Raw genomic sequence first — 26,163 nt, forward strand, 5'->3', positions numbered from 1 at the left:
GCTCAACACTAATCTCTAACAAAGTTTCTAAATTTTCAGCAGAGTTGGGTAGTACCTATAAAATACTCCTTACATTGAGTATAAAATACCTAGTATGGCTCTTATATATAACAAAGGGCGTATGGTATCTTATGGTGACCTTGACAGGAACTTAAAGTAGTTGTAAAACTCAGAAATTAAATATGAGCAAAGCAAATCCATTTGTACTTGCCTCTAATAAGAGCAGAAAGTGTAATTTATGTCTGCTGCCTCATTTTTCTGCTATCATCACAAATTATTTCTGACAAGTTTTCCTGACACCAAGAGTAAAAAGGTGACTGGAGAGGGAGATTCAGCACACAGCCTGTGATTGACAGCCTTAGCTTTGATCCTGAGTGCTGTGTGAAGGGGTGTGTCTCTTCCCTCCAATTAGCTGTAGGGATGATCAAACGGTTCGCGTCGACCATCGGTTCGACCTGAACATTGGGTGTTCGAAATTCGGCCGAATTACAAACTTTTTGCGGTAAAAGTTCGGAATTCGGCCACCAGAACCGCCCAAAATGCAATGGGACAGGAACTGGGCTTTAAAAGCCCGTGATTGGCCCAGAAACATCAGTAAAAGCCAATCGAGGGGGCAGGAGTCTGCTAGGAATGTGATTGGAGTGACTACGGGGTCCAGAGGCCAATCAGGAGTGAATACGCCCCCCATACGCCCCCCAGTATATAACATAGCCCCGCCTAACCTCTAGCACTGTAATACAGAGGCTGTGGAAGAGAGTGGAAGCATTTGTGTTTCTCCTGCTGCTTGTAAAGCTCCAGTGTCATTTTACAATTGTTAGCGTGAGGAAAGGGATATGCAGTGTAGTTAGGGTACTATATACCACTATAGTTAGATTCAAAAATCTAGTTTTTGTAGGGTGACCGTTGTGTAGTTTAGGGTGACCTGACTCTGCCATGTTAGGGTGACCGTAGTGTAGTTTAGGGTGACCTGACTCTGCCATGTCAGGGTGACCGTAGTGTAGTTTAAGGTGAACTGACTCTGCCTTGTCAGGGTGACCGAACTCTGCCGAGTCAGGGTGACCGTAGTGTAGTTTAGGGTGAACTGACTCTGCCATGTCAGGGTGACCGAACTCTGCCATGTCAGGGTGACCGTAGTGTAGTTTAGGGTGAACTGACTCTGCCATGTCAGGGTGACCGAACTCTGTCATGTCAGGGTGACCGTAGTGTAGTTCAGGGTGAACTGACTCTGCCATGTCAGGGTGACTGAACTCTGCCATGTCAGGGTGACCCCACTATGCAGATTCTGGGTTAGGGGTATATATATATATATATATATATATACACACACATATATATATTTATATACACACATATATATATATATATATATATATATATACCCCTATACAGAAGTTCAGAAAAAACGCCCGCCTGAAAAACGACTGAAACAAAAACGCCCCAGTGTGAAAGGAGGGTAACACCATCCCTGCGTTACTGAAATTCTAAGAAAAATAATCTGTTTTTTTTCTGGTACTAAACATGCTACAGAGCTGATACTTCACAGGTACACTTTTTAGACCCCCCCCCCCCCCCCCCCCAGACAAAGAAATTGAATTTTTTTTTTTTCATTAATTTTTTCAATAATTGGCTCTCTATCAAAAACAATTTTTAAGAACTTTTTTTTGCCTGATTCATAGTCCCTGGGGCATGACCCAGAACCCTAGGCACTTTTTAGGGGCATTTATTGGGTTTTAGGGCGTCACAATGGTGTTTTTTTGATTCCAGAAGTTCGGGTCCCATTGATTTCAATGGGGTTCTGGAATCCGAACCAACCTTTTGGGAAATTCGGGTGTTCTGGTCGAACCGAACTTTTCAAAAGTTCGATCATCCCTAATTAGCTGTTAGAGATCTCCTCACTGAGCTCTGCAGTGTGTGATTTCAGCTCTCCAACCTCTTTTTTTCCTGACAGCTCAGACAAGCTTTATAAATGCTAGACTTTGAAAGGATGCAGAGAGGAGAAGACTGCAGATAAACAGGTGAAACTTATGTAGGAGGATTTGTTTCATCTCTGTGTATCACCTGAGTAAAGTCGCTTCATTGGGTATATGTAAGAGTTTACACCCACTTTTAAGTGGTAGTAAAGTCTGTTTTATTATCTTTACCTACAGGCAAGCCTTATTATAAGCTTACCTGTAGGTAATTGGGTATACAGTGCCTTACGAAAGTATTCGGCCCCCTTGAACTTTTCAACCTTTTGCCACATTTCAGGCTTCAAACATAAAGATATAAAACTGTAATTTTTTGTGAATAATCAACAACAAGTGGGACACAATCATGAAGTGGAACGAAATTTATTGGATATTTCAAACTTTTTTTAACAAATAAAAAACGGAAAAATTGGGCGTGCAAAATGATTCAGCCCCCTTAAGTTAATACTTTGCAGTGCCACCTTTTGCTGAGATTACAGCTGTAAGTCGCTTGGGGTATGTCTCTATCAGTTTTGCACATCGAGAGACTGACATTTTTGCCCATTCCTCCTTGCAAAACAGCTCGAGCTCAGTGAGGTTGGATGGAGAGCGTTTGTGAACAGCAGTTTTCAGTTCTTTCCACAGAGTCTCGATTGGATTCAGGTCTGGACTTTGACTTGGCCATTCTAACACCTGGATATGTTTATTTGTGAACCATTCCATTGTAGATTTTACCTTATGTTTTGGATCATTGTCTTGTTGGAAGACAAATCTCCGTCCCAGTCTCAGGTCTTTTGCAGACTCCATCAGGTTTTCCAGAATGGTCCTGTATTTGTCTCCATCCATCTTCCCATCTTCCCTGTCCCTACTGAAGAAAAGCAGGCCCAAACCATGATGCTGCCACCACCATGTTTGACAGTGGGGATGGTGTGTTCAGGGTGATGAGCTGTGTTGCTTTTACGCCAAACATAACGTTTTGCATTGTTGCCAAAAAGTTTGATTTTGGTTTCATCTGACCAGAGCACCTTCTTCCACATGTTTGGTGTGTCTCCTAGGTGGCTTGTGGCAAACTTTAAACAACACTATTTATGGATATCTTTAAGAAATGGCTTTCTTCTTGCCACTCTTCCATAAAGGCCAGATTTATGCAGTATACGACTGATTGTTGTCCTATGGACAGAGTCTCCCACCTCAGCTGTAGATCTCTGCAGTTCATCCAGAGTGATCATGGGCCTCTTGGCTGCATCTCTGATCAGTCTTCTCCTTGTATGAGCTGAAAGTTTAGAGGGACGGCCAGGTCTTCGTAGATTTGCAGTGGTCTGATACTCCTTCCATTTCAATATTATCGCTTGCACAGTGCTCCTTGGGATGTTTAAAGCTTGGGAAATTTTTTTTTGTATCCAAATCCGGCTTTAAACTTCTCCACAACAGTATCTCGGACCTGCCTGGTGTGTTCCTTGTTCTTCATGATGCTCTCTGCGCTTTAAACGGACCTCTGAGACTATCACAGTGCAGGTGCATTTATACGGAGACTTGATTACACACAGGTGGATTCTATTTATCATCATTAGTCATTTAGGTCAACATTGGATCATTCAGAGATCCTCACTGAACTTCTGGAGAGAGTTTGTTGCACTGAAAGTAAAGGGGCTAAATAATTTTGCACGCCCAATTTTTCAGTTTTTTATTTGTTAACAAAGTTTGAAATATCCAATAAATTTCGAGACTGGTCAACGTGGTCACATAGCCACTACTTTGTTCCATCCTGTTGAAAGTTTTAGTACTATTGTATGCTACTAGTTCCGAATTATGTCATATTGTGTTATGGCATGTGTTCTTGTTCGTGTTTTTGTTTTGTGTTCATGTTATACTTCCACGCATTATTGTATACCATGACAATTTTGAACACACTGTCATTTTCTGTTGTTCCTTGTTGTATGTGAAAATGTTCAATAAAAACTATTGAATGAGAAATATACAATACATTTCGTTCCACTTCATGATTGTGTCCCACTTGTTGTTAATTCTTCACAAAAAATTACAGTTTTATATCTTTATGTTTGAAGCCTGAAATGTGGCAAAAGGTCGCAAAGTTCAAGGGGGCCGAATACTTTCGCAAGGCACTGTATGTAAGAGTTTCCACCCACTTTAAAGTGGCAGTAAAGTCTGTTTTGTTATTTGTATCTACAGGTAAGTTTATAATAAGGCCTGTAGGTAAAATGAATATCTCCTAAACGTGCATCGTTAAAGAGATATTCTAGCAAGCAGCAGCTGGTGATGTGACCTTCACATGTGCTCTGCAGGAACAGCATACCCGTGCCATTCCTTCAGAGCTGTGTGCTGCTGCCGAGACATGACATCATCGCAGCTTCGCTAGTCAAAAGGTTGGAATCTGCAAACCCGGAAAGGAAGATTGGGTGAAGATGGAAGCCTCTGAAGCGGTGACAGCGTGCCACTGGAGGGCTTTGTTTTAAGGTAAGTCTTTCATAATGTGCTAGTATACAATGCATACTAGCACATTATAATATTGCTTTGCAGGGTGAAACTTTTTTTTTTTATTACTTTACTACAGTTTTAAGTGCTTAACCTATCACACTCAGTGGTGAGGACCATTGGTTTAGCTAAAAGAAGATTTGGATGGGAAATAAAGATTAAGAGTAGAGCAGTATGCCAACTGTATATATCTAAATTCATTTTAGTCAAAGATAAAAAGTAGTGAAAGTATAGCTGTCTCCACACATGGTACTTTTTTACTATCTTGCTGTATTAAATCCAAATATAGTATTGGGTATCACTGCAAGGTACTACATGTAGTTCAACCACCTGTATATTAACTTTATAATATATGCTTTATATATTTGTAAATTTGTGCAACTATGTTAAGCTCAGTAATTCTACAAAAGGCACACACTTTCTCTGTTCCTTCCTTCATCCTGTTTTTCACACAGTTCCATATAGTCTATGTAGCTTAGACTTAGCTTCTTATTGATGTTTTTATCAAAAACCGTTGTTGAATAATGAAGGAAACTTAAGGGTGAGTAGAGGGTTTGTATAATCAATAGCAAGCAAACATCTGTCATTCTTATAGCACAGGTATAAAATAGAGAGTGATATCATGTATGTTGTGTATTAGGTAACATGCCGCTAATGCAGCATTGTAATCAGATATAAGAATTGTATTCTGCAAAATCAAAAATGCATTTAAATGTTTGTGTCCTAAAATTGGGAAATGTTCTATATGTTGGAACACTGATAAACATTGTATAATAAAAGCTAACTTTTAAAGAGCAACTTGCTCATCCATATCTTTATGAACCTTGCTTTGTGCGCTGGTCCAAATCATTTGGTGGTTGCCCTTCCTGTTCCAACATGACAGCGCACCAGTGCACAAAGTAAGGTCCATAAAGACATAGATATGTGAATTTGGAGTGGAGGAACTTGACTGGCCTGCACCCGATAGAACACATTTGGGATGAATTAGAACAGAGACTGTGAGGTAGGTCTTCTCTCAAACATCAGTGCCTGACCCCACAAATGTGCTTCTAGAAGAATGGACAAACATTCCAATAAACACACTCCTAAACCTTGTGCACAGCCTTCCTAAAAGAGTTAAAGCTGTTATAGGTGGAAAGGGTGGGCTAGCGCAATACTGAACCCTACGGACTAAGACTGGGATGCCGTTAAAGTTCATGTGTAAAGGAAGTTGTCCCAATACTTTTGACAATATAGTGTAACTATACACTTTGAATACAGATTATTATGAAATACTTTTTTTCTGGATTACATTGACCATTTTACTGCCAGTATTGCTCTGTTTTTTTAGGCTGTTGTTTTACAGTTGTATTGCCACTGTACCTATTATCCTAGAAGTCTCAAAACTACTAATCCTGATACAGTACTCAGTACTTCCTTTTATGTATGAAGTTTACCTTTTAATCGCCAACACTGTTCCGGATGTATTAGAGACTGCGTTTTTCTGATCCAAATGCAAAATACTCGATTACTCGACCAGTGTTTGTCTTTCTAGCTGCAGCACAGTTTTCTAATCTAGAATTTTGCAAACACCTTAATGCGCCAGTGCACTGTTTTGTTTCTAGCAAGTGTTTTTTAGTGCCTTTGCCTAATGAAATGTTAAAGCTTGTGTGGTGGGCTTAATGTTCTTGGCTGTGTGCACATTTCACACAGATCAGCATGTTTGCTGATAATTTGAGTGGTGACAGAAGGAGGGTACATTTCTTCTTACCTTCAGCAGACTGATTATATCATTGTCCTACATTGCACCTAGGCATAATCACTTGACTACAATTCAAGAACTTCCTTTTTAAGTAAAAAGGACAATTATGCTGTTGCTGTATATTATGTCAGATATATATTAATGTAGATTTGTAATGCTACTGATACGTTGACTTTAAACCCAACTCTAGCCCAAACTTTTTAATTTGTTTTAGATGAGAAGGAAGATGATAACATATCTGTCAGATATTGATTGCTGTCTATGCCACCATTAGGCAGGAGAGAGAAGAAAAAGCACCTCTAAGTGCAGACAGTTTGCAGATTTATTATGTGTAATAAAATACAAGAGGCAACTCACATGGAGTGAAGTAGAACAAGCTCATCAGGAAGAGGAGTCTAGGATGTTAGGCTGGATGTCCTTGATGTGGACTGCCAGGGTACGCTGCTGCATGGAGGAGGCCAGGCAGAAGTCCTCAGGTGGATAGCAGAGCAGAGGGGATGAAGCTGGACTGCGGCATGGACCGCAGCATGTGCAGCTGCCTGACAAATGGGTTGACTGGCATGGCACAGACTCGGAAAAGCATTGCGACCTTCCCCCTCTGGTGACGTAATTTTCACGCGCTGCGGTCCTGCCTGCAAACTCCTGGGGCACATCACAGATCCTAGGAGGCTGCAGGACCAGTCACAGAGTGCAGCATGGCTCGCACATGCACTGTGAAGCTGCAGGGAGTCACAGATGGCTTCCCACAGCCAACATGTTGGTGCTGGGACCCCGAAGAATGGCGAGGAACTGGCCTGAGTAAGGACAGCCCTGGATCCTTGAACTGGTATTTGTCTCTTTTAATTTTTTTTAAACTGACTGAAGATTCTACTTAAACTTGAAAAATAATTTCTGCTAAATATAATTGTGGATTAGCCACATGTATTCACTAATCATAGAATGTCACTAATGAGAAATTATTAGAACAATAGCAGTTGCTTAACTTTAGCTCATTGTAGTGGTTTAATTTGTATTAAATACAATTGCCGAACTCCTCGATATGTTTAATGTCACAAGACCCTGGCTGAGAGCAGGGAAACATGCATACAGCCCATCTAAGACACAGACTTCTCTCACTACTAATTGCTTGATCTTTTCCCCTTCCTAATAAAACTGATGAGAGCTGTGGTCAGCAAAGTTAGCTTGAGTAGTCCTTGCTGAGCTCCCTCACTTTGATATGTCTCTGGAATGGGTCTTAAAGCGGTTGTAAACTCTATAAAAAAAAAAATAAAAAATAAAAACCTGCAAGACAAAGGCAAAATGAGCTAGTATGCATCGCATACTAGCCCATTATGTGTAACTTACCTTAAAACGAAGCCCCGACACGGACCCCCGGATATCGCTGCGGGCGCTGCCATGGTCCCTCGTCGTCTCTTCCGGGTGCGCGGGAGTGATTTTTCCGGCAAGCTCCCGGCAACTTAATTGAAGGTCCCCCGGACCTTCAGAGCGCATGCGCCGCTCGCGCGAGTGGCTGCATGCACTGTAAATATCTCCTAAACCGTGCCGGTTTAGGAGATATTATTTGTACCTACAGGTAAGCCTTATTATAGGCTTACCTGTAGGTAAAAGTGTCAAAAAGCGGGATACTACCGCTTTAAGCAACTATCCAGCAGGATTTTTCACACTAATTATATATTGACCATTGATACCTAAATGTAAGCCATTCCACGTAAACAGTGTAAAGCTGGTTAAACACATTACAATCTGGTTATATAATCTCTAAAAATATCCTGTGAAAAAACCTGAGGGTGTACTTAAACAATGCATTAAACTTGAATCCACTAAAGTAGGCAATTGCTCATATTTGTTGGTAGACCATAAGCAGATTAACATGAATGATGAGCTGCATAAGTAACATGTTACAACCTGAATATGGGTGTACTGTAACATGTTAGGAAAGGTGAACATATCCTTTAAAATTCCTTGCTAAACAGGAAAAATATATGTGTGTGAATGTTGTTCTGCAGAAACTTAAATGTAGAAATAAAGATGACTTCCTCAACATTAGTGGTGTATACTGCTGTATAACCTAAGAAGAGAATGAAGCAACCCATGGTTTTAACATTCATTGTCATAATTTACTATTTGAAGAGGCTGCTGCACTCCGCTCAAGGATAACACAGTGTTGTTTGAAGTGCAAATGAAAGGGGAGCACTGATGATACAAAATAAGACTCAATATGTGGAGGAAAGCAAGTGGCAGTTATCAGATACTGAGAATTATAAGCTCTTAGCTTTAAAAACTGCAATTAAATTCAAACAGAAAATACATGTTTTTAAAGCAAGCTTTCCATTAGGTAAATTTTAACAGAGGACTTGTCCTCCTTTTTTTTACATATATTTAGTCATGGACCCCTGTCATATATACTCTACTGATATATACTCTACTGATGTAAATAGCATGGGAATTTATTCAGTGGTGGCTGCACTCTAAAAATAGGAGAAATAGTTATTGCAAACAGAGCAATAACTTTATTAATTACCACTGGAAACACAATATTTCGATTAGAACAACAGGAAATATAATATAGCAGCTCCTTTTCCACTATCTGGCTATGCCAATGGCAATATAAATCCTAAACTTGTCCATTTGTGGGCATTTCATTTCCAAAGTATCAAAGTAGTAACAGATATACTTTTTTTTAAGATACCACTCACTGAAAAAAAAAAAAACTGGTGTGTGGTACCTTTAAAATGATTCACCTTGAAAGATCTCTTGCCAGACATTACACTTTATCCAGCAGGCACTACTGTAGGGTGATTGTTTGCATTTATTGTCTCCCCATAGCTGAACAATCTTTGCATGACTATGCAATATAGTCCATCACACTGATAATAAGAAGAGGTAGTTGAATATATAGCAGTACTGCATGCAGTTTTACAAATATGAGTCACTAAATCACATAGAATTTCTTAAAAACATAGAAGAGTGATGGCAGAAAGTGGTCCAGTCCATCAATACTGCCCCATTTATATATGTACTATATATATACTGTATATATATATATATATATATATATACTATATATATACTGTATATATATATATATGTGTACTATATACTGTATATATATATATATATATATATATATATATATATATAAATATATATATATATATATATATATATATATATATATATATATATATATATATATATATATATATATATATATATTTATAGATGGTATCTCACAAAAGTGAGTACACCCCTCACATTTTTGTAAATAATTTATCATATCTTTTCATGTGACATCACTGAAGAAATGACACTTTGCTACAATGTAAAGTAGTGAGTGTACAGCTTGTATGACAGTGTAAATTTACTGTCCCCTCAAAATAACTCAACACACAGCCATTAATGTGTCTAAACGGGTGGCAACAAAAGTGAGTACACCCCTAAGTGAACATGTCCAAATTGGGCCCAAAGTGTCAATATTTTGTGTGGCTACCATTTTTTTTTCAGCACTGCCTTAACCCTCTTAGGCATGGAGTTCACCAGAGCTTCACAAGTTGCCATTGGAGTCCTCTTCCACTTCTCCATGACGATATCACGGAGCTGTTGGATGTTAGAGACCCTGCACTCCTCCACCTTCCATTTGAGGATGCCCCACAGATGCTCAATAGGGTTTAGGTCTGGAGACATGCTTGGCCAGCCCATCACTTTACTCTAGGCTTCTTTAGCAAGGCAGTGGCTGTCTTGGAGGTGTGTTTGGGGTCGTTATTATGTTAGAATACTGCCCTGGGGCCAGTCTTTCTAAGGGAGGGGGATCATGCTCTGCTTCAGTATGCACTTCTGGAAGAATGGTCAAACATTCCCATAGACACACTCCTAAATCTTGTGGACATCTTTCCCAGAAGAGTTGAAGCTGTTGTAGGTGTGAAGGGTGGGTCATTAAAGTTCATGTGCATGTAAAGGCAGGTGTCCCAATACTTTTGGTAATATAGTGTATGTTCTATCCCTCTGACCTTTCACCATTTTTTTTGCCTGTCTCTGAACTGAATTCTAAATGGGGCCTAATTAAAGATCTATGTAGGGGAATGAGGACCTCATTTCGCCTGTTGGTGACCCCTCTAGTGAAGCATTACCAAATTCTATTAACTTTTCCTATTCCATAGCCACTCAGTGTGCTCATTTTACAATCATCTGAAAGAAGTACTCCCAATGTTTTTACCTCTGAAGTGATGGCCAACACTGTACCCCCAATATCAAGGGATTCCTCTCCTTTGGTGCATTATTTTACATTTATAAACATTGAACTGTGGTTTCTACTGCTTTGATCAGTCTTCTAGCAATGTCAAATCTTGTTCCATGTTGCAAACACCTCCAGGGTATAGCAACCCTGTTGCACATCTTTGTGTTATAAGATTTGATACTTGGAACTTTAGGGACAATACTAGTGAATGTTCCAAATTAATCTCATTTACCATCACACTCTGGTATATATGCTTCAGCCACTGCATATCCATTAAACCACACAAGGGTTAAGTCCTAGCTTGTATAATGTGGTTATTAGTTCATTATGTGAAACTGTATCTTAGCACTGAGGCACTGATGGGGTGTCACTGATAAGGAGGTACTAATATGCAGCACTGATTAGCACCGATAGGAGGCACTGATGGGCACTGAAAGGTGGCACTGATGGGTACTGATAGGCGGCACTGACGGGTAGCACTGATGGGCACTGCCGGATGGCACTGATGGGCAGCACAGATGAGCAGACACTGATGGGCACTGACTGGCAGCACTATGGGCACTGATTGTGGGAACTGATGGTGGGCACTGTGGGCACTGATGGTGGGTACTGATGGGCACTGCTTTTTAACTTTTCTGTAATCAGGGCACTGATGATCAGTGCCCTGGTTACCTGTCCTAGACTCCCCTTTAAAGAGGAGCCGCTGATCGGCTCTCCTCGCCACACACTCTGACAGTGTGAGACGAGGAGAGACGATAAACGGCACTTCCTCATTTACAGTACATGTGACCGGCTGTGATTGGACACAGCTGATCCCATGGGTAAAGAGTCATGTCATTGGCTCTTTACCAAGATTGGGGTCGCGCCATGTCGCGGGCGCAGGAGAGAGGCCATTCGGGGGCACCGTCATATGACGTTGTCCCAGAACAAGAGCTGCACCGCTCCGCCATCATTTGACGGTGGGCCGGCGGTAAGTGGTTAAGGTAAAAAAAGTTTAGGTATCAGTTTTCCCCCCTCACTTCCCCCTTTTACTTACCTGGGCCCTCATTCCATCCAGCTCTGTGCACGTCTGCAGCTCTTCTCAGCCTTCACTTCCAGGTCTCACTGGCTTTGCTGAAGGCCCCGGGAGCCAGTGGCTCCCGCTGCTGTAAATCAAAGCCAGTGATGAGGAAGCAGGGCGGAGCCGAGTCCCACTGTCTTTGTCAAAGGACGCAGTAGCGGGGCTCGGGAGGGAGCACACACAAATGCCACCAGGGGAAGTTGCTTCCTGTGGAGGCACTGGATAGATAGGAGGAGTCAGGAGCGCCAGGAGGGGTCGGAGAAGAGAAGGTTTGTGACCGATCTGAGATGGTAAGTATAGACATGTTTTTTTTTTGTATATTTTTTTTAATTACGTTCACAATCTCTATAAAAGATTGAAGCATAAAGATAAATATTTAAGACTCTAGTCTCTACCCTATACTGGTTTATGTTTAGAAGATATTATTATACTTCTAGCTAAAGCAAAGTTCCCAGAACTATAACTGGAGAGAATAGCAAAGGTAAGTGTAAAATGTTAATTACACTTACCTTCATGTTGTCTTTTCCAAGATTACAATTTCTTAAAACAGTGACAGGGGTGCAACAGTACTATTATCTCAGGGCCTCTGGTCTGTGCACTACTTTCTGTCCCCGTTGTTTTCAGAATGAATGCAGCCCCTCGCAAATGAAGTCTGTTGGGCCACCATTTACTATTGTATTCCCTGCACAGTTTTCAGAAAGCCATATCACAAATAGTATACTATTCGATATACATGTTTACACTTACCTCCCACTCTCTTTTCCATTTGTATCCCCTGTAGCTCTACATTAATTAAATTTCCCCTACAATGCTCAATAGCACTCAGCTTTTCAAGTCAGCCTAGTTATTGTAAATGTTTTACCTTTTTACCAGCCTAGTTCACAGCAGGAGTTTACAGGTGATAACCCTCAATGGCCCTAACTTGGTACCATCATCCACGTATCCTTGCCCTTAACAACCCATTTCAAACCTCACTTGCAACCATTTTTGAGCCCTTTATTTACAGGTGATGCTTTTCTCTAAACACTGAGAAAACCACTATCTAAAAGTGCTTAGCCTAAACATCTATAATCTTGAAAATTGTTGCTATTAGGACTCTTACACATGAGCTAGCTAAGCCTGTTCATTGTAATTGCTGGTGTATTTCCTCAGTCTGGATGCAGTGTACAGCCTGTCATTAACATGATGGCTGTGTACCCATTTATAAAGCAGTGCTATTGTAAACACTAGTACAGCATATGGGCATTTGCAAAAAATTTATTTTTTTGCATATGCCAATGACTGAGCTGCCGAAACACACCAAAATACATGCTGAAGGACTCATCTGGCCCTCATGAAAGAGCTCTTAGAAACCTAAATAAAAAAAAAATCAAATCAAAAAACAAGAAAAGCCATTGAAAGAAAGCTTAGGCTTTAAAGAATATATTTGTGCAAGTATGTTAGTTTTTTTATATGCACTCCTAAAAATGTTCATACACAAACTATCCATACATACACTATAATACCAAAAGCATTGGGACGCCTGCCTTTACATACGCATGAACTTTAATGGCATCTCAATCTTAACCCATAGGGTTCAATACTGAGTTGACCCACCCTTTGCAGCTATAACAGCTTAAACTCTTCTGAGAAGATTGTCCACAAGGTTTAGGAGAGTGTCTATGGGAATGTTTGACCATTCTTCCAGAAGCGCATATGTAGAGTCAGGCACTGATCTTGGACTAGAAGGCCTGGCTCACAGTCTCCAATCTAATTCATCCCAAAGGTGTTCTATCAAATTGAGATCAGGACTCTGTGCAGGCCAGTCAAGTTCCTCCACCTCAAACTCGCTCATCCTTGTCTTTATTGACCTTGCTTTGTGCACTGGTGGACAGTCATGTTGGAACAGGAGGGGGGCTACACCAAACTGTTCCCACAAAGTTGGGAGCAAGAAATTGTGTAAAATGTTGTGCTATGCTGATGCCTTAAAGGTTCCCTTTACTAAGGGACCAAGTTCAACCCATGAAAAACAACCCCACACCATAATCCCCCTCTACCAAATTATTTGGACCAGTGCATTCACGGGGGTGGTTGGTGACCGGATATTCATCCCATGAGACATCCCAATCTAGCAAAGATACACCCCCATATAGCAAAGGGACATCACAATCCAGCAAAAAGACAGACCCATATAGCAAAGAGATGGCCAAATCCAGCAAAGAGACATCCCCATATAGCAAGAAGACATCCTCAGTCCAGTAAAGAGACAGCCCCAGTCCAGCAAAGAGACAGCCCAAATCCAGCAAAGAGACATCCCTGGTCCAGCAAAGAGACACCCCAGACAAGCAAAGAGACAGCCCCAGTCCAGCAAAGAGGCAGCCCCACTCCAATAAAGAGACATCCCAAATCCAGCAAAGAGGCATGCCCAGTCCAGCAAAGAGACATCCCCAGACCAGCAAAGATACATCCCCAGAGCAACAAAGAGACATCCCCAGAGCATCATAGCTCTAGCATAAGGAACAAACTATTCAGAGAAAGGGAATACAATAAGACACGTGGCCACTCACTAAAACTAGAGGAAAGGCGGTTTAACCTTAAAATACGTAGGGGGTTCTTTACTGTAAGAGCAGTAAGGATGTGAAATTCTCTTCCACAAGCAGTTGTATCAGCAGGGAGCATCGATAGTTTAAAAAAACTATTAGATGGGCACCTTAAAGACCACAACATACAGGGGTATTCAATGTACGGTTAACAGCAAAACACATGCACATCATAGGTTGAACTGGATGGACGGATGTCTTTTTTCGACCTCACTAACTATGTAACTATGTAATCAAAGAAACATCCCAGACCAGCAAAGAGACAGCCGCAGACCAGCAAAGAGACAGCTGCAGTCCAGCAAAGAGACAGCCCCAGTCCTGCAAAGAGACAGCCCCAGACCAGCAAAGAGACAGCCCCAGACCAGCAAAGAGGCAGCGGAAGTCCAGCAAATAGACATCCCCGGTCGAGCAAATATACATTTCCAATCAATCCCATGTCATCACAGCTAAACAATGTGCAAACATCATCTCATTTGGCAGGCAGTCTGGCATAGTGGCACTCACAGTTCAGGCCTTGGTGTGTGCATCTGTGCTGCTCCAGAGACACCTTTCCTAACATCAGGCCGAAGGGGTCTCCTCCAGCTCCCCCCCCCCCCCCCCTTCACGGTCAACTGACACATCATTTCTGCCTTGGCTCTCACTGCCTGAATTTAATAGGAGGCCGGATGCCATGAAGCCAGCCAAAGAGAAGCCTGGAGAGCGGAGACTGCCCAAGGTGCAGCACCGTGTGCCCTATGGCCAATCCGGGCCTGACTACAGATATATTTGTGCCCAGGTCAGATTTCATCATTAGGGTTTACATCCACGTTAATGTCATTCAAATGCAAACACTTGAAAGATAAATAAATTAATAAGCATCAAAGATGAACTTTGAATATATAGTGGTTTTACCAGAGGGAAACATACCTGCTTTTTTAATTCGTGCAACATCTTTCTTTTCTAGCAATGTCTTCTCTTTTTCTTCTACTGTTGCTAGAATAATTAAAACAAAAGTTTATTGCAGATATCATAAAAGTTGCATGAGTGTACAAAAACAAGTATTACAAAATAAGTATAAAATAAGTGGATAGTCTTGATCTTGAAGATTGTAGGATGTCCCTTGCTATTCTGCCTTTTACTTGCTCCTCATTATTTTGCTCCCATATTCTTTGTCCATAAGCAGAGTACTTAGCTGTTAGTCCAAAGAACATCATGGACATTTTTCAGGCTTTTTTTTTGTGTGTGTTTTAGCAACCTTGTTTTTTAAAAACACCTTCTAAATGTAATTTCACTATAACCTAACTAATCACTCTTATATACTGTATAAGAACCCCCTTTCATCAAGCCTGGCACAACCATTGTATTTCATAAAGAGTGTCATAGACATTATTATAAATCTGTTTCCTGTCCGTTAAACAAATGCCTCAACCTGAGACAGATTAATGTATCTGTTAGTAAGGTATATATGAATCTATTGTGGCATTACCTCAGACAGAATCCTGACTTAATACACAATTGTGCAACACAATTTACTCCAACGTGGAAGCTGTCTTATTTTTCTCCACTTTTCTTATCACCAATATGAGAGCATTTCTTAATGAATTTGTCACAGCCATAGCACTAGAATGTAAATGTGTTGTACATAAGAACGGCCTTAATTTGTTGCACCCTTCAAAAAATGCAAGCAAACTGTTGCATGGCTTTCATGATTTTGGCACAGTACTTTCTAATCAACAAAAGTCTTTATTGAAAAAAATAAACAGATTTACAAGGAACTCGTGTGCTTTGTACAATAAAAAGTGCAAAATACAGTGACATGCGGCCGTACTAATATAATGACTAGTGCTGTAGAATTTAATGCAATTCAGTGATCCTGAGGAAGGATCCAATCGGGGTCAGACTCGACTGGGCGCAGGGGGGATACCCAATATGTTAACAATAGTTCACATAGTCCCTGCTTCAGAGTAGCCTGAGCAGGAACATCACGCAAGAAGAGCAATGTGAGAAGGTAGAAGGTAGGTCTATCTAGATGCACGTCTCCGGGGCCTGGACCCATCTATCCCAGATTTTGTTGTATTTGGACGGGCAGCCACGATGAGCGTATATTAACTTCTTATAAGGCAAGGTGTTATTAACTTCCCTAAGCCAGTCATGAAAGGTCGGGGGGGGGGGGGGGGGTGGCACGCATCCATTTTTGTGCAATGCACTTCCTGGCTAGAAATAAAGTCTCATGTAGGATTTGGGCGGTAAATTTTTTTATACTGACATCTGGAAAAATACCGAGCAAACAGGGCTTTGGGGCCAGCGTTAAGGGAGAGCCCATGGTGTCATGCAGGAACTCCACCACCTGTTTCCAGAAGCCCTGCAACTCCGGGCAGCTCCATAGAAGGTGGTAGAATGTGCCTGGCTCCCTCCCACACAGAGGGCATGTACCCGAGGTGTCTCGATGGTACTTAGCCATCAGGACTGGCGTCAAATAGGCCCTGTGCATCACGAACAGTTGGGTCAAGTGATCCGACAGTTTCGGGGACACCAATTTGCAATTGTCAAGAGCATCCTCCCACTCCTCATCCTCCACAGGTCGCACATCTCCCTCCCAATTAGATTTAATGGCATAGGCTAATACCGTGGAGGAGGAGTGCATTGTAGAGATGCGATATGAGCTGTTTAGATTCAGACCCCCTGACTACTTCGATAATAGAGATTGGGGCTACGTCTGGTATAGGCTGGGGAAATTGAGAGGAAAAGGCGTTTAGAACCTGCAGGAACCTAAAAAACATATGATTGGGAAGGTTAAATTGTTGTTTTAGGGCATCAAATGTTTTGAGCCTACCGTCCGTCAGAATCTGGGCGAGAAAGTGGACTCCGTGCTGGACCCAGGCATGCGCGTCAGGGATAGAGGCCAGCTCAGAGAGGCGAGCATTGCGCCACAGCGGCGTGTGTTCATGGAGTGAGGGGAGGTCCAATTTGGCAGATACAACATCCCTTATCCGCCTATAGTGGAACAACATGGACATCCTGTCCCCCCGAGGCTCAGCCCCACGCACTCCAGTGAGAATCAGAGACAGGGGATCAGCGGACGCATGGGCCAAGGATGGAGTCAAGAGGGCCAGAAACCTCTCCCTATCTGAGTTGTGTAGGTGAAAGAAATGAGATAATTGGGATGCCAGATAGTACATGTTAAAGTCTGGGAGCGCCAGGCCGCCCAGGTCCGTGGGGTTCTTACGTTTCCGCCAGGCAAGCTTATGGCGGCTGGATCCCCAAATGAACGGTTTAAGAATGGAGTCAAATTGTAGGAAATACTTGAGGGGTATGTAAATCAGGGTGTGCCACAGAATATAGAGCAGTTTGGGTAGTAAAACCATTTTGACCAAGTTGACTCTACCCCTGACCCCCAGCGGGAGGCGTGCCCACGTCTGAGTTTTGGATTTGAGTAGTGCAAAGAGGGGCTGCAGATTATCCGGTAGGTAGTCTTTGGGGGAACTAGTAACCTGTATCCCCAAATACTTAATCCGCTCTACCGTCTGCAGTGGGAATCGTGGGTCCACAGGACAGGGGGAGACATCATCTATGGGCAAAATCTGGGATTTGTCCCAATTGATCATGAGACCGGAGTAACGGCCGAAGTGCTCAATGAGGGTCAGGGCATTGCGCAGGGATTCATCCGGATCAGCCAGGTACAGCAGTGTATCATCTGCATACATGCCTATCTTTTCCTCTACAGATCCAGCCCGGAGACCACGGATATCAGGATGACCTCTTATAGCTATTGCCAGAGGCTCTGCTGCCAAGGTGTGAAGGAGGGGGGAGAGGGGACAACCCTGGCGAGTCCCCCACGTAAGGGGAAACTGTGGGGACGTGCAGCCATTGGCCAGTACCCTGGCTACCGGGGACTGGTACAGGATGCGGACCCATTTAACCAAATTTGGACCAAACCCATAGCCCTCGAGGCATCGCCAGAGGAACCCCCACTCAACCGAGTCGAATGCCTTGGCTGTGTCTAGGGACACTACTACTCTAGTGCCAGCATTATCATGGTTCGCCTGCAAGTTCATAAACAAGCGTCTCAAATTAAATGAGGTGTTTCTGCCAGGCATGAAGCCCGACTGATCCGGATGAATCAGGGACAAAATCACCTTGTTAAGGCGGATCGAGAGGACCTTGGCCAGGATCTTGACAACGACCTGTAAAAGGGAGATGGGGGAACAGTACTTTCTAATACAACACACCAGTGTTGCAAATGCTTTTTGAATCACACCCAATGTGTTTTCAAATTGTATATCATACCTGTTTTCTTTACCACTGGGACTTCCTTTTTCTCTGGCAGTTTTTTCTTTGGTTCTTCTTTCACTAAAACATAAAAAATTTAAGTTAGTTTCCTTTATTATTTTTTGTAATGTTATCCTTTTTATATAGCCAGTAAGGATGCCCTAAACCTCTGTTTAGTTCTCAGCTAGTAATTTCTAAGATACAAAGCAAATTGAAAACAAAAATGATGTGCCGGCCATTATAAGATTAATAATAAAGATGGCTGTTTAGTTTGAAGCATTTACAGTGGGAGTCTTTAATGCAGAACTACTTCTAAACCACTTTATGTGTCCCCAAATGAGCTGAATGTGACAAAAACAATCAATGTGGTTGATGTACTAAAAGCACGTGGGCTGCTAACTTTGCAAATCAATCCCCCCCCCATGTTTGGGGCATGTGGTCTGGTATAGTACAGGAGGGGGGGTGCTCGCTCCCTCATCCTATCCCCTTTCTGATCTGCCGGGCTGCATGCTCGGATAAGGGCCTAGTATGGACTGGGGGAGACCCCATGCAATTTTTTTCTTTATTTTTAAATTAACGGCACTTTTTTTTTTTATTCAGGAATCCCATTGACAGCTGATGACTCGTCAGTTGTAAAGCACACCAGGGCTGACTTCCCAGCGCTGCTCTTTAACAACCAGCTTTGCCCAATCAGGGCATAGAATGCATTGTGCAGCACTCGGTGCATTGCATGGTGTGCATTGGAACTGAGAAATGTGATGTTCACATCACTTTATAGCTGTGATCTGCAATGAGCTAGTTATTTAGCAGGGATGGGCAAAAGGTTTGGCCCGAGCATGAGTTTGGGCCGAACATTTGCCTGTTCGGCCGTTTGCTGTACACTCAAATTGGCAGGGTGTTCGCTCCAACGAACACTCAAATTGGCAGGGTGTTCGCTCCAACGAACACCCTGCATGCACTGAGTGCTGCACAGTGCATTCTGCTCCCTGATTGGGCAAAGCTTTGCCCAATTAGGGTACAGTGTAAGCTGGTTGTTAAGGAGTGGGGCTGGAAAGATGGCCGTGGCATCCTTAACAACCAATGAGTCATCCGCTGTCAATGGGATTCCCCGCTGACAACTAAATAAAAAAGTGCCAGTAAAAAAATAAAGCATGGGGTCCCCCCCCAGTCCATACCATGCCCTTATTCAAGCATGAAACCCAGCAGGTCAGGAAAGGGGACGGGACGAGTGAACGCCCCCCTGCCCCAAAGCAACTTGTCCTCATGTTGATGGGGACAAGGGCCTCTTCCCGACAACCCTGGGCTGTGGTTGTTGGGGTCTGCTGGCGGGGGGCTTATCAGAATCTGGAAGCCCCCTTTAATAAGAAGGGCCTGGTATGGACTGGGGGGGGGGCCCTATGCCATTTTTTTCTTTATTTTTTCAATAGCCGAGTGCTGGCAATTGTAACTGCAAGTTATTTTAAATGGGATTTGATTCACTTTTTTTTTCTTTAGAAATTTCATTTTTGCTGTAGCATGTTTTATGCATGCTACAGATGCCCCACTTTACAGGCACATTAAGGGGACCCCCCAGGCACTATATTTAAATTATTTTTATTGTTGCACTTTAAGCATCTTTAAAATGACTGCTACTGAAAAAAATGATTGTTTTTAATTTGTTTTTTTGTTTTTTTTTATTGATACATTTTATGTTCCCCAGGCCAGTACTCAGATCCCCATACCCCTTTTATGGCCAATTACTTGCATATAAGCTTTCAAAATGTGCACTTTTGATTTTTTCCTGTTTGGCTCTCATAGACTTTAATGGGGTTCGCTGTTCGGGTTAGAACATTTTCCCTGTTTGGGAGTTCTGCTGCGAGCCAAACAGGGGGGTTTTCGGTCCATCCCTGTTAGTCAGTGTTCTTCCTGGTTGCAAAGTTAATGAAATAGCCTTTCAGAGTGATAAAGTAGTTGATAACCTAAATGTTTAAAGTTGATTTACTAAAAGAGCAGAGATTGTTCATCTAGAAAAGTGTATGCTCACTTTGCAGGGTCGGGGGGTTAAAGTGAAGCTTTGTTCACTTTAAATGCCCAAACATATCTTAACAAAAAATCTGTTTTCCTGTTACTTTTTCTCTCACAAGATTGGGTATTCAAGGAGGGTACAGCCTCTATTCCTTTAGTAAATTAACCCCAGTGTTTTATCATTCATTAGTTCAATTTTAATAATACAACAGTGATGGTTTTCTTTAGATTTAGTAACATCAAGTACAATTTTATGAGGTATATTTTATGTCATATTGCCTGAACTGTCACCACCATGCTTGACTCTCATTCCCCTCAAACCTGATAACACCTACAACCTCTTGCTCTCACAGCTTCAGCTGCCACCATACAAACTCTGCCAGCTCTCAACACCACACCTGACAACATCCCATTCTCCCCATCCCTAACTTTGCCTGTTCCAGATTTGCTATATTTTCTTAAAAAAAAAAACGTAACTGCTTGCGACCAGCCGACGTGGTAGGTTGGCTCTGTTCGAAACGACGTACCTTTACGTCGCTTTACGGGACCGCTAACAGGGGCGCACGCCAATTTGACACATGGGGAAGCTGATCAGTGGGTCCAGGGGCCACGATTGCCGGCAGGCATCTGCGATCGCAACCTGTGGAGACAGAACTGTGGTCTGCCATTGTAAATACGACAGACCGCTGTTCTGTCAGTTATAAACACAGGGATCCTGTGTTCCTCCTATTTAGGAACACAGGTCTCTGTGTTCATGCAGCAAGTTCTTCCCCCCACATTTAGAAAGCTCCCCCTAGGGACACATTTAATCCTTTGATTGCCCCTGGTGTTATCCCCTTCCCTGCCAGTGTCATTAGTACCGTAACAGTGCATATTTTTAGCACTGATTACTGTAGTAATGCCACTGGTCCCCCTAAAAGTGTAAAAAATGTTAGTTAGGTGTCTGATCGGTCCGCTGCAATGTCGCAGTCCTGCTAAAAATCACTGGTCGCCGCAATTACTTGTAAAATAAATAAATCAATAAATAGATAAAAATTACTTATTGGGATTTTTTGTACCAAAAATATGTAGCACACATTGGCCTAAAATGATAAAAAAAATTAGATTTTAATTTTTTTTTATTGGGAATGTTATATAGCAGAAAGTAAAAAAATATTGTTTTTTTTTCAGAATCATTTCCTTTTTTTTTTGATTATAGTGCAAAAAATAAAATATGCACAGGTGATCAAATACCATCAAAAGAAAGCTCTATGTATGGGAAAAAAGGACATACATTTTATTAGGGTACAGCGTAGCACAACCATGCAATTGTCAGTTAAAGCAAAGCAGTGCCGTATCACAAAAAATGGCCTGGTCATTAAGGGGGCAAATCCTTCTGGTCCAGAAGTGGTTGAAGGGTATGAAACCCTAAATTATGCTTTACTGCCAGGCCCCCTATTTTAAGCTGCCATCCTGCACTATATAAGTGTTTGTTAGAATTAATGCCTATAAATGCCTTTTTTGTGAAGTATCTTCAGGTTGGTCATGTGACTCCCGGCCGCTCTAATACACCAATACGGGGCTACAGCAGGAGGGGCCGAGATCTCCCTCTGACGTCAGTCATGAGTTACGTGACCGCTGAGCTGGCCGCTCGGCCCCTTCCGCTGTAGCCCTGGATCATAGTAGCAGAGCAACCGGGAGTCACATAACCGGCCTGAAGATACAGCATAAAAAGGTATTTAGAGGCTTTGTTTCTAACAAACACTTACAGCAGCAAGGGGGGTGGGGGCGGAGACAGGGACACAGACTCCTGAGCTGACAGGCGAGGAGGGGGGGAGAGCAAAGAGGAGCGACAGCGGATGATGGAGGCATGTAAACTGACCACCGTGTCAGGGCTCAGCAGCCATGATAAACCGTGGTCAGTTTACAGAGAAAAGAAAAACAGGATCTCTATTTTTTTACTTTTTTTTTAGGGTAACAACCGCTTTAAGCAAAAAAAAAAACTATTGGGTGTTTATAAAAGTTTTCACACTAGTTCCACACAGGATTCACAATTTTTTATACTTGTATTCAACTTGAAAAATTTGTGAATCCTGTAGAAAATATGTGTGGATTTTGGGTTAAATTATTTATAAACAGACCCCATAATTTAGAAAGTTTTGTCTATGCTGAAAAAAGTTCAAGTTCAATTAGGAATAAAAATAAAAAAATTTAAATTTCACTTCTCAAATACAGACTACTTGGTTGATTAGTTCAGGTTATTTTCCAGCAAATGGATCTTATGTATAAAAAGTGTTTTAAAGGAAAACGATACCTGTTGTTATAGCAAATAATTAGATCCCTTGAAGAAAGGAAATTTGGAGATTTAAAAGAGGCTGAGAGTTTTTTTTTTTTTTTTTTTTGAGTAAGGAATACGTGCTTGAATAGAATGTATTTTTACACCAGAGTTCGGTATCACTTTACCATATAATTATAAAACCCTACTCTAATTCTATTTTTACTGAAAAAACTCAGTTTTTGATGTTTTTGCAAAATTGATTCCTATTTACAGTCCATGCAATACAATAAAGACCAAATGTCATCCACTGAAATATAAAACATTAAGGATGGAAGATGCAGTAATATAAATTCTGCATCTGTCTATGTATACAGTTGTAATATATACATTAAACATTTTTAGAAGCATGCAATTCCAAAGCCAAGTGCCTATACCACGCATTGACATTATCCCAGATGGATAAATTGGTAAGGTGATAAAAGAGGATTGCTGAATTGTCTATTTTGCATTGTGAGGTCAAACATCTCCATTGTTAACAATTTATCACCCCAATAATTTTATGTACAATTTCATTTTTTCAAACGATTTTCCAGTTTCATTAAATCTGGCTTATTAAAATATTTTACGTTGAAAAGTATAAAGCTATTTAACCACTTCCTGTCCATAGAACATACCCATACAACCTTGGATGAGAAGGGTAAAATCTTGGTCATCGCTGCAGCTGCATCAATGATCTAGGTATACTTTTTTAGCCCCTGGGATTCTGCACAAAATAAAAGGAATCCAAGTGGCTATAGAGCTGCTGGTTTACTTTTCCAGGTTGTGGAAGGGGGTCACCCCAGATAATATGGGGTGATCCCTGTGCTCTGGAGGGGTAAGGGGTGTATTTGTTTATCTGTTTGTCATTTTGTTTTTTTCATCTCTGTCACTCCTTTTTTTCTTACCGCTAATGAGGACAGTATTTACTATATGATGATTGCTAGGTATTTATATTGTTTCTTTTCATTTTTTTTATGCATATTTTGCTGTCTTACTTTTGGTAATATTTGCAATACGTGCCATAATCAGTGAAATCCATCAATAGACATCAATACAACCATATCTGAGAATCAATGGATACCAGCAAATAACAAATAGGGTTTGTACAGCAATATAATGTGTCCATAAACTGTGGGCAGTAGCCTCTACAACATGTATATTCTTTGACATAACATGCAGTATGATGGAAGACCAATATAGAAATGTAGTTGTCATGATTATACCGGGAAAAAAATAGGAAAAAAAACCCTAACGATATATGGCTCTTAGCCCCATCATTACCTTTTCTGTGTAATAAGGAAAAAGGATGACACCCTAGGTGTCTGGGAAGTGAGGAAGAAGAAGGGGTAAAAGTGGGAAAGGAGTAAAGGACGAGGGAGGAAGGAAAGCCTTGGCGAAGTCGATGGTGCAAGGCGTCAAGATCCCAGGACGAGCTGTTTCCACATGCTGGGAATGCATGCCCTCACTGCATTCAAAAGATGTTTCAGCAGGGGTTTACGGTATCTATAACTGGACATTGGGGTCAAGTTTAGATGCACTTCCGCCGGATTGTCAGAAAAGGAAACATCTGTAAGGTTGTAGACGATCTGCAGGACTTGCCAAAATGAGGTCAGTTTCAGACAATCCCAGAAGATGTGAAGCAGTGTGCCAAACTTGGTACCGCATCTCCAGCATGTTGGGCTATATCCTGAGAAGTCACATGATATTGAGCCTTTCATCTCCTGTGCCACCAAAGGAGTAGTTTACTTGCTTCAATTCCCATGTGGCTACCAATATATTGGCAGAACTAAACGCCCCATAAACGTGAGGCTTAACGAACACGTGGCCAATATTAGAAAATCTTTTCCAAAACATTCGGTTTCTAAGCACTATGCTCAGGCCCATAATAGTGACCCTAGAAACACTCTGTTCTTTGGAATAGACAAGTTCACTCCACATTGGCGGGGGGAATCTGTAATGAGAGGTATCTCGCGTCTTGAGATGGCCTGGATCTATAGGGTTAAAACCTATACACCCTTTGGATTAAATGTAGATACAGAGGTCAACGCATTTATCGACAATTCCTAATTGTGTTTAGTATTGTTCCATCTATCTCCCTATTAATGCTCATCATGTATTGCTTCAAATACCCATTTTGAGGTTTAATGTGGTCTTTTAGTGTTTGAACATCTGACAATAAGGTCTGTGACAGTTGGTTTCTGCCCATTTTTATTATCATGAAGAAAAATACTATTTTTTGCTTATGGTTTATTATTCAAGTACCTAATGGGTAGTGTAACTTAATCCCAGAGGAATCTCTTGAAGATTTTTTTTATATAATATTTTTTTTATATAATATTTTTTTTATATAATAATTTTTATATAATATTCATTTAATTGTTCTAATAGTTTCTGTATGGTGAGATATAATGAGGATTTCAAGCACAAGAATCCATAATTGGATTCCAATAATCCGGAATATCCCATTATATTTAGTTGACCTTTTAATAACATTGAGGCAACCCACATCTTGCCTAATTTATTTATTTTGTTTTGTTATGTCTTCCGCACATCACATCAGCCAAAGGGAAGCTTGGCCCTTCTGGCCTATGGGATTGTACTACGATTAATGGTATTGTTTACATACCCCATTCACATCCTGTTCCGGACTATGTTAGAAGTTCCGGTTCCGGGTTACCATAGTTAAGATGGCGGCAAGGGAACTTCCGGTCATCGATTCAATTGCTATTTATAGGTGGCGTCAGCACGCCTCCCGTACCTTTGAGAATATCATCTTTGATGAAACGCGTCAGGTCACGGCGTGCTGACGTCACCCCTACGTATCTGTCTACGAAGGACGGGTGAGCGGAGCCGTCCGGCCGGCGGCTGTTATCCCTCTCCAATCCATGCACCTGTCTTCTGATGCTTGTAAGTGTCTCTCTTTTATGCAATACATTTTTGTTGGGTTTTACGCTATGGCTCTCTCCTCTATGTTCCTTGGGTAATCCCTGCAACTTTATCCTGAGCCCTATGGTGAAGTTTTCAGTGGAGGTCTTAGTCGAGTGTCCATTTGAACCCCTGCTTACTTATTATCTGGAGCTGGTAAGAGTACCCACACTTATTGTCGCTCCCCTGGCTTGAACGATTGGGAACCCCTCCTCTTTCCACGCTCTCCATTAAGGTCATTCTGGTAAGCGGCTATTTCCACTGGGGAAGGTGTCTTACAATCCTTTTATTATCACCTGGCAGCATTCGGTAAGGGGTACCTATCGAGTCTGGTGGTGTTTGTGCTTCATCTATTCACACTCATTCATCTTTTGCACCGGAACCTCTGTGTTCCCATCACTTTGGGTGTTGCTTGCATATTTTTTGTTTTTGGTTTTACGCTATGGCGTCTGCCCTTTTTTATTTCATATAATACCACAACATCACACTGCTGGAGATCTACATCGGAACCGAGAGGTCCCTTGATCCTATTTCCTGAGGCTTGTTGGAGTCACCTTTCAATATTTGGCTTTTTCCTTTCTTATTTCCGGTAAGCGGTACCTGCACAAGTTATATATTCAATTTATTTTTCGGATTT

The 26,163-nt window shown here is 41.6% G+C and overlaps 1 protein-coding gene across 1 annotated transcript in view; it reads right to left on the reverse strand.

The window, feature by feature from the left end:
• TRDN (triadin) overlaps positions 1 to 26,163 on the reverse strand; it is a gene marked incomplete at its 3' end in the record, with an annotated part of 647,190 nt that overhangs the window by 247,364 nt on the left and 373,663 nt on the right. The window contains exons 24-25 of the mRNA XM_082250910.1: positions 18,320 to 18,365; positions 14,960 to 15,025 (exon numbers count right to left, since the gene is read on the reverse strand). Coding sequence (XP_082107036.1) covers positions 14,960 to 15,025; positions 18,320 to 18,365 — 112 coding nt within the window. The remainder of the gene's footprint in view (positions 1 to 14,959; positions 15,026 to 18,319; positions 18,366 to 26,163) is intronic.

Source organism: Pelophylax lessonae (genome assembly GCF_965119305.1).
Source record: "Pelophylax lessonae genome assembly, chromosome: 3".
In the NCBI taxonomy this organism is placed as follows: Eukaryota; Metazoa; Chordata; class Amphibia; order Anura; family Ranidae; genus Pelophylax; species Pelophylax lessonae.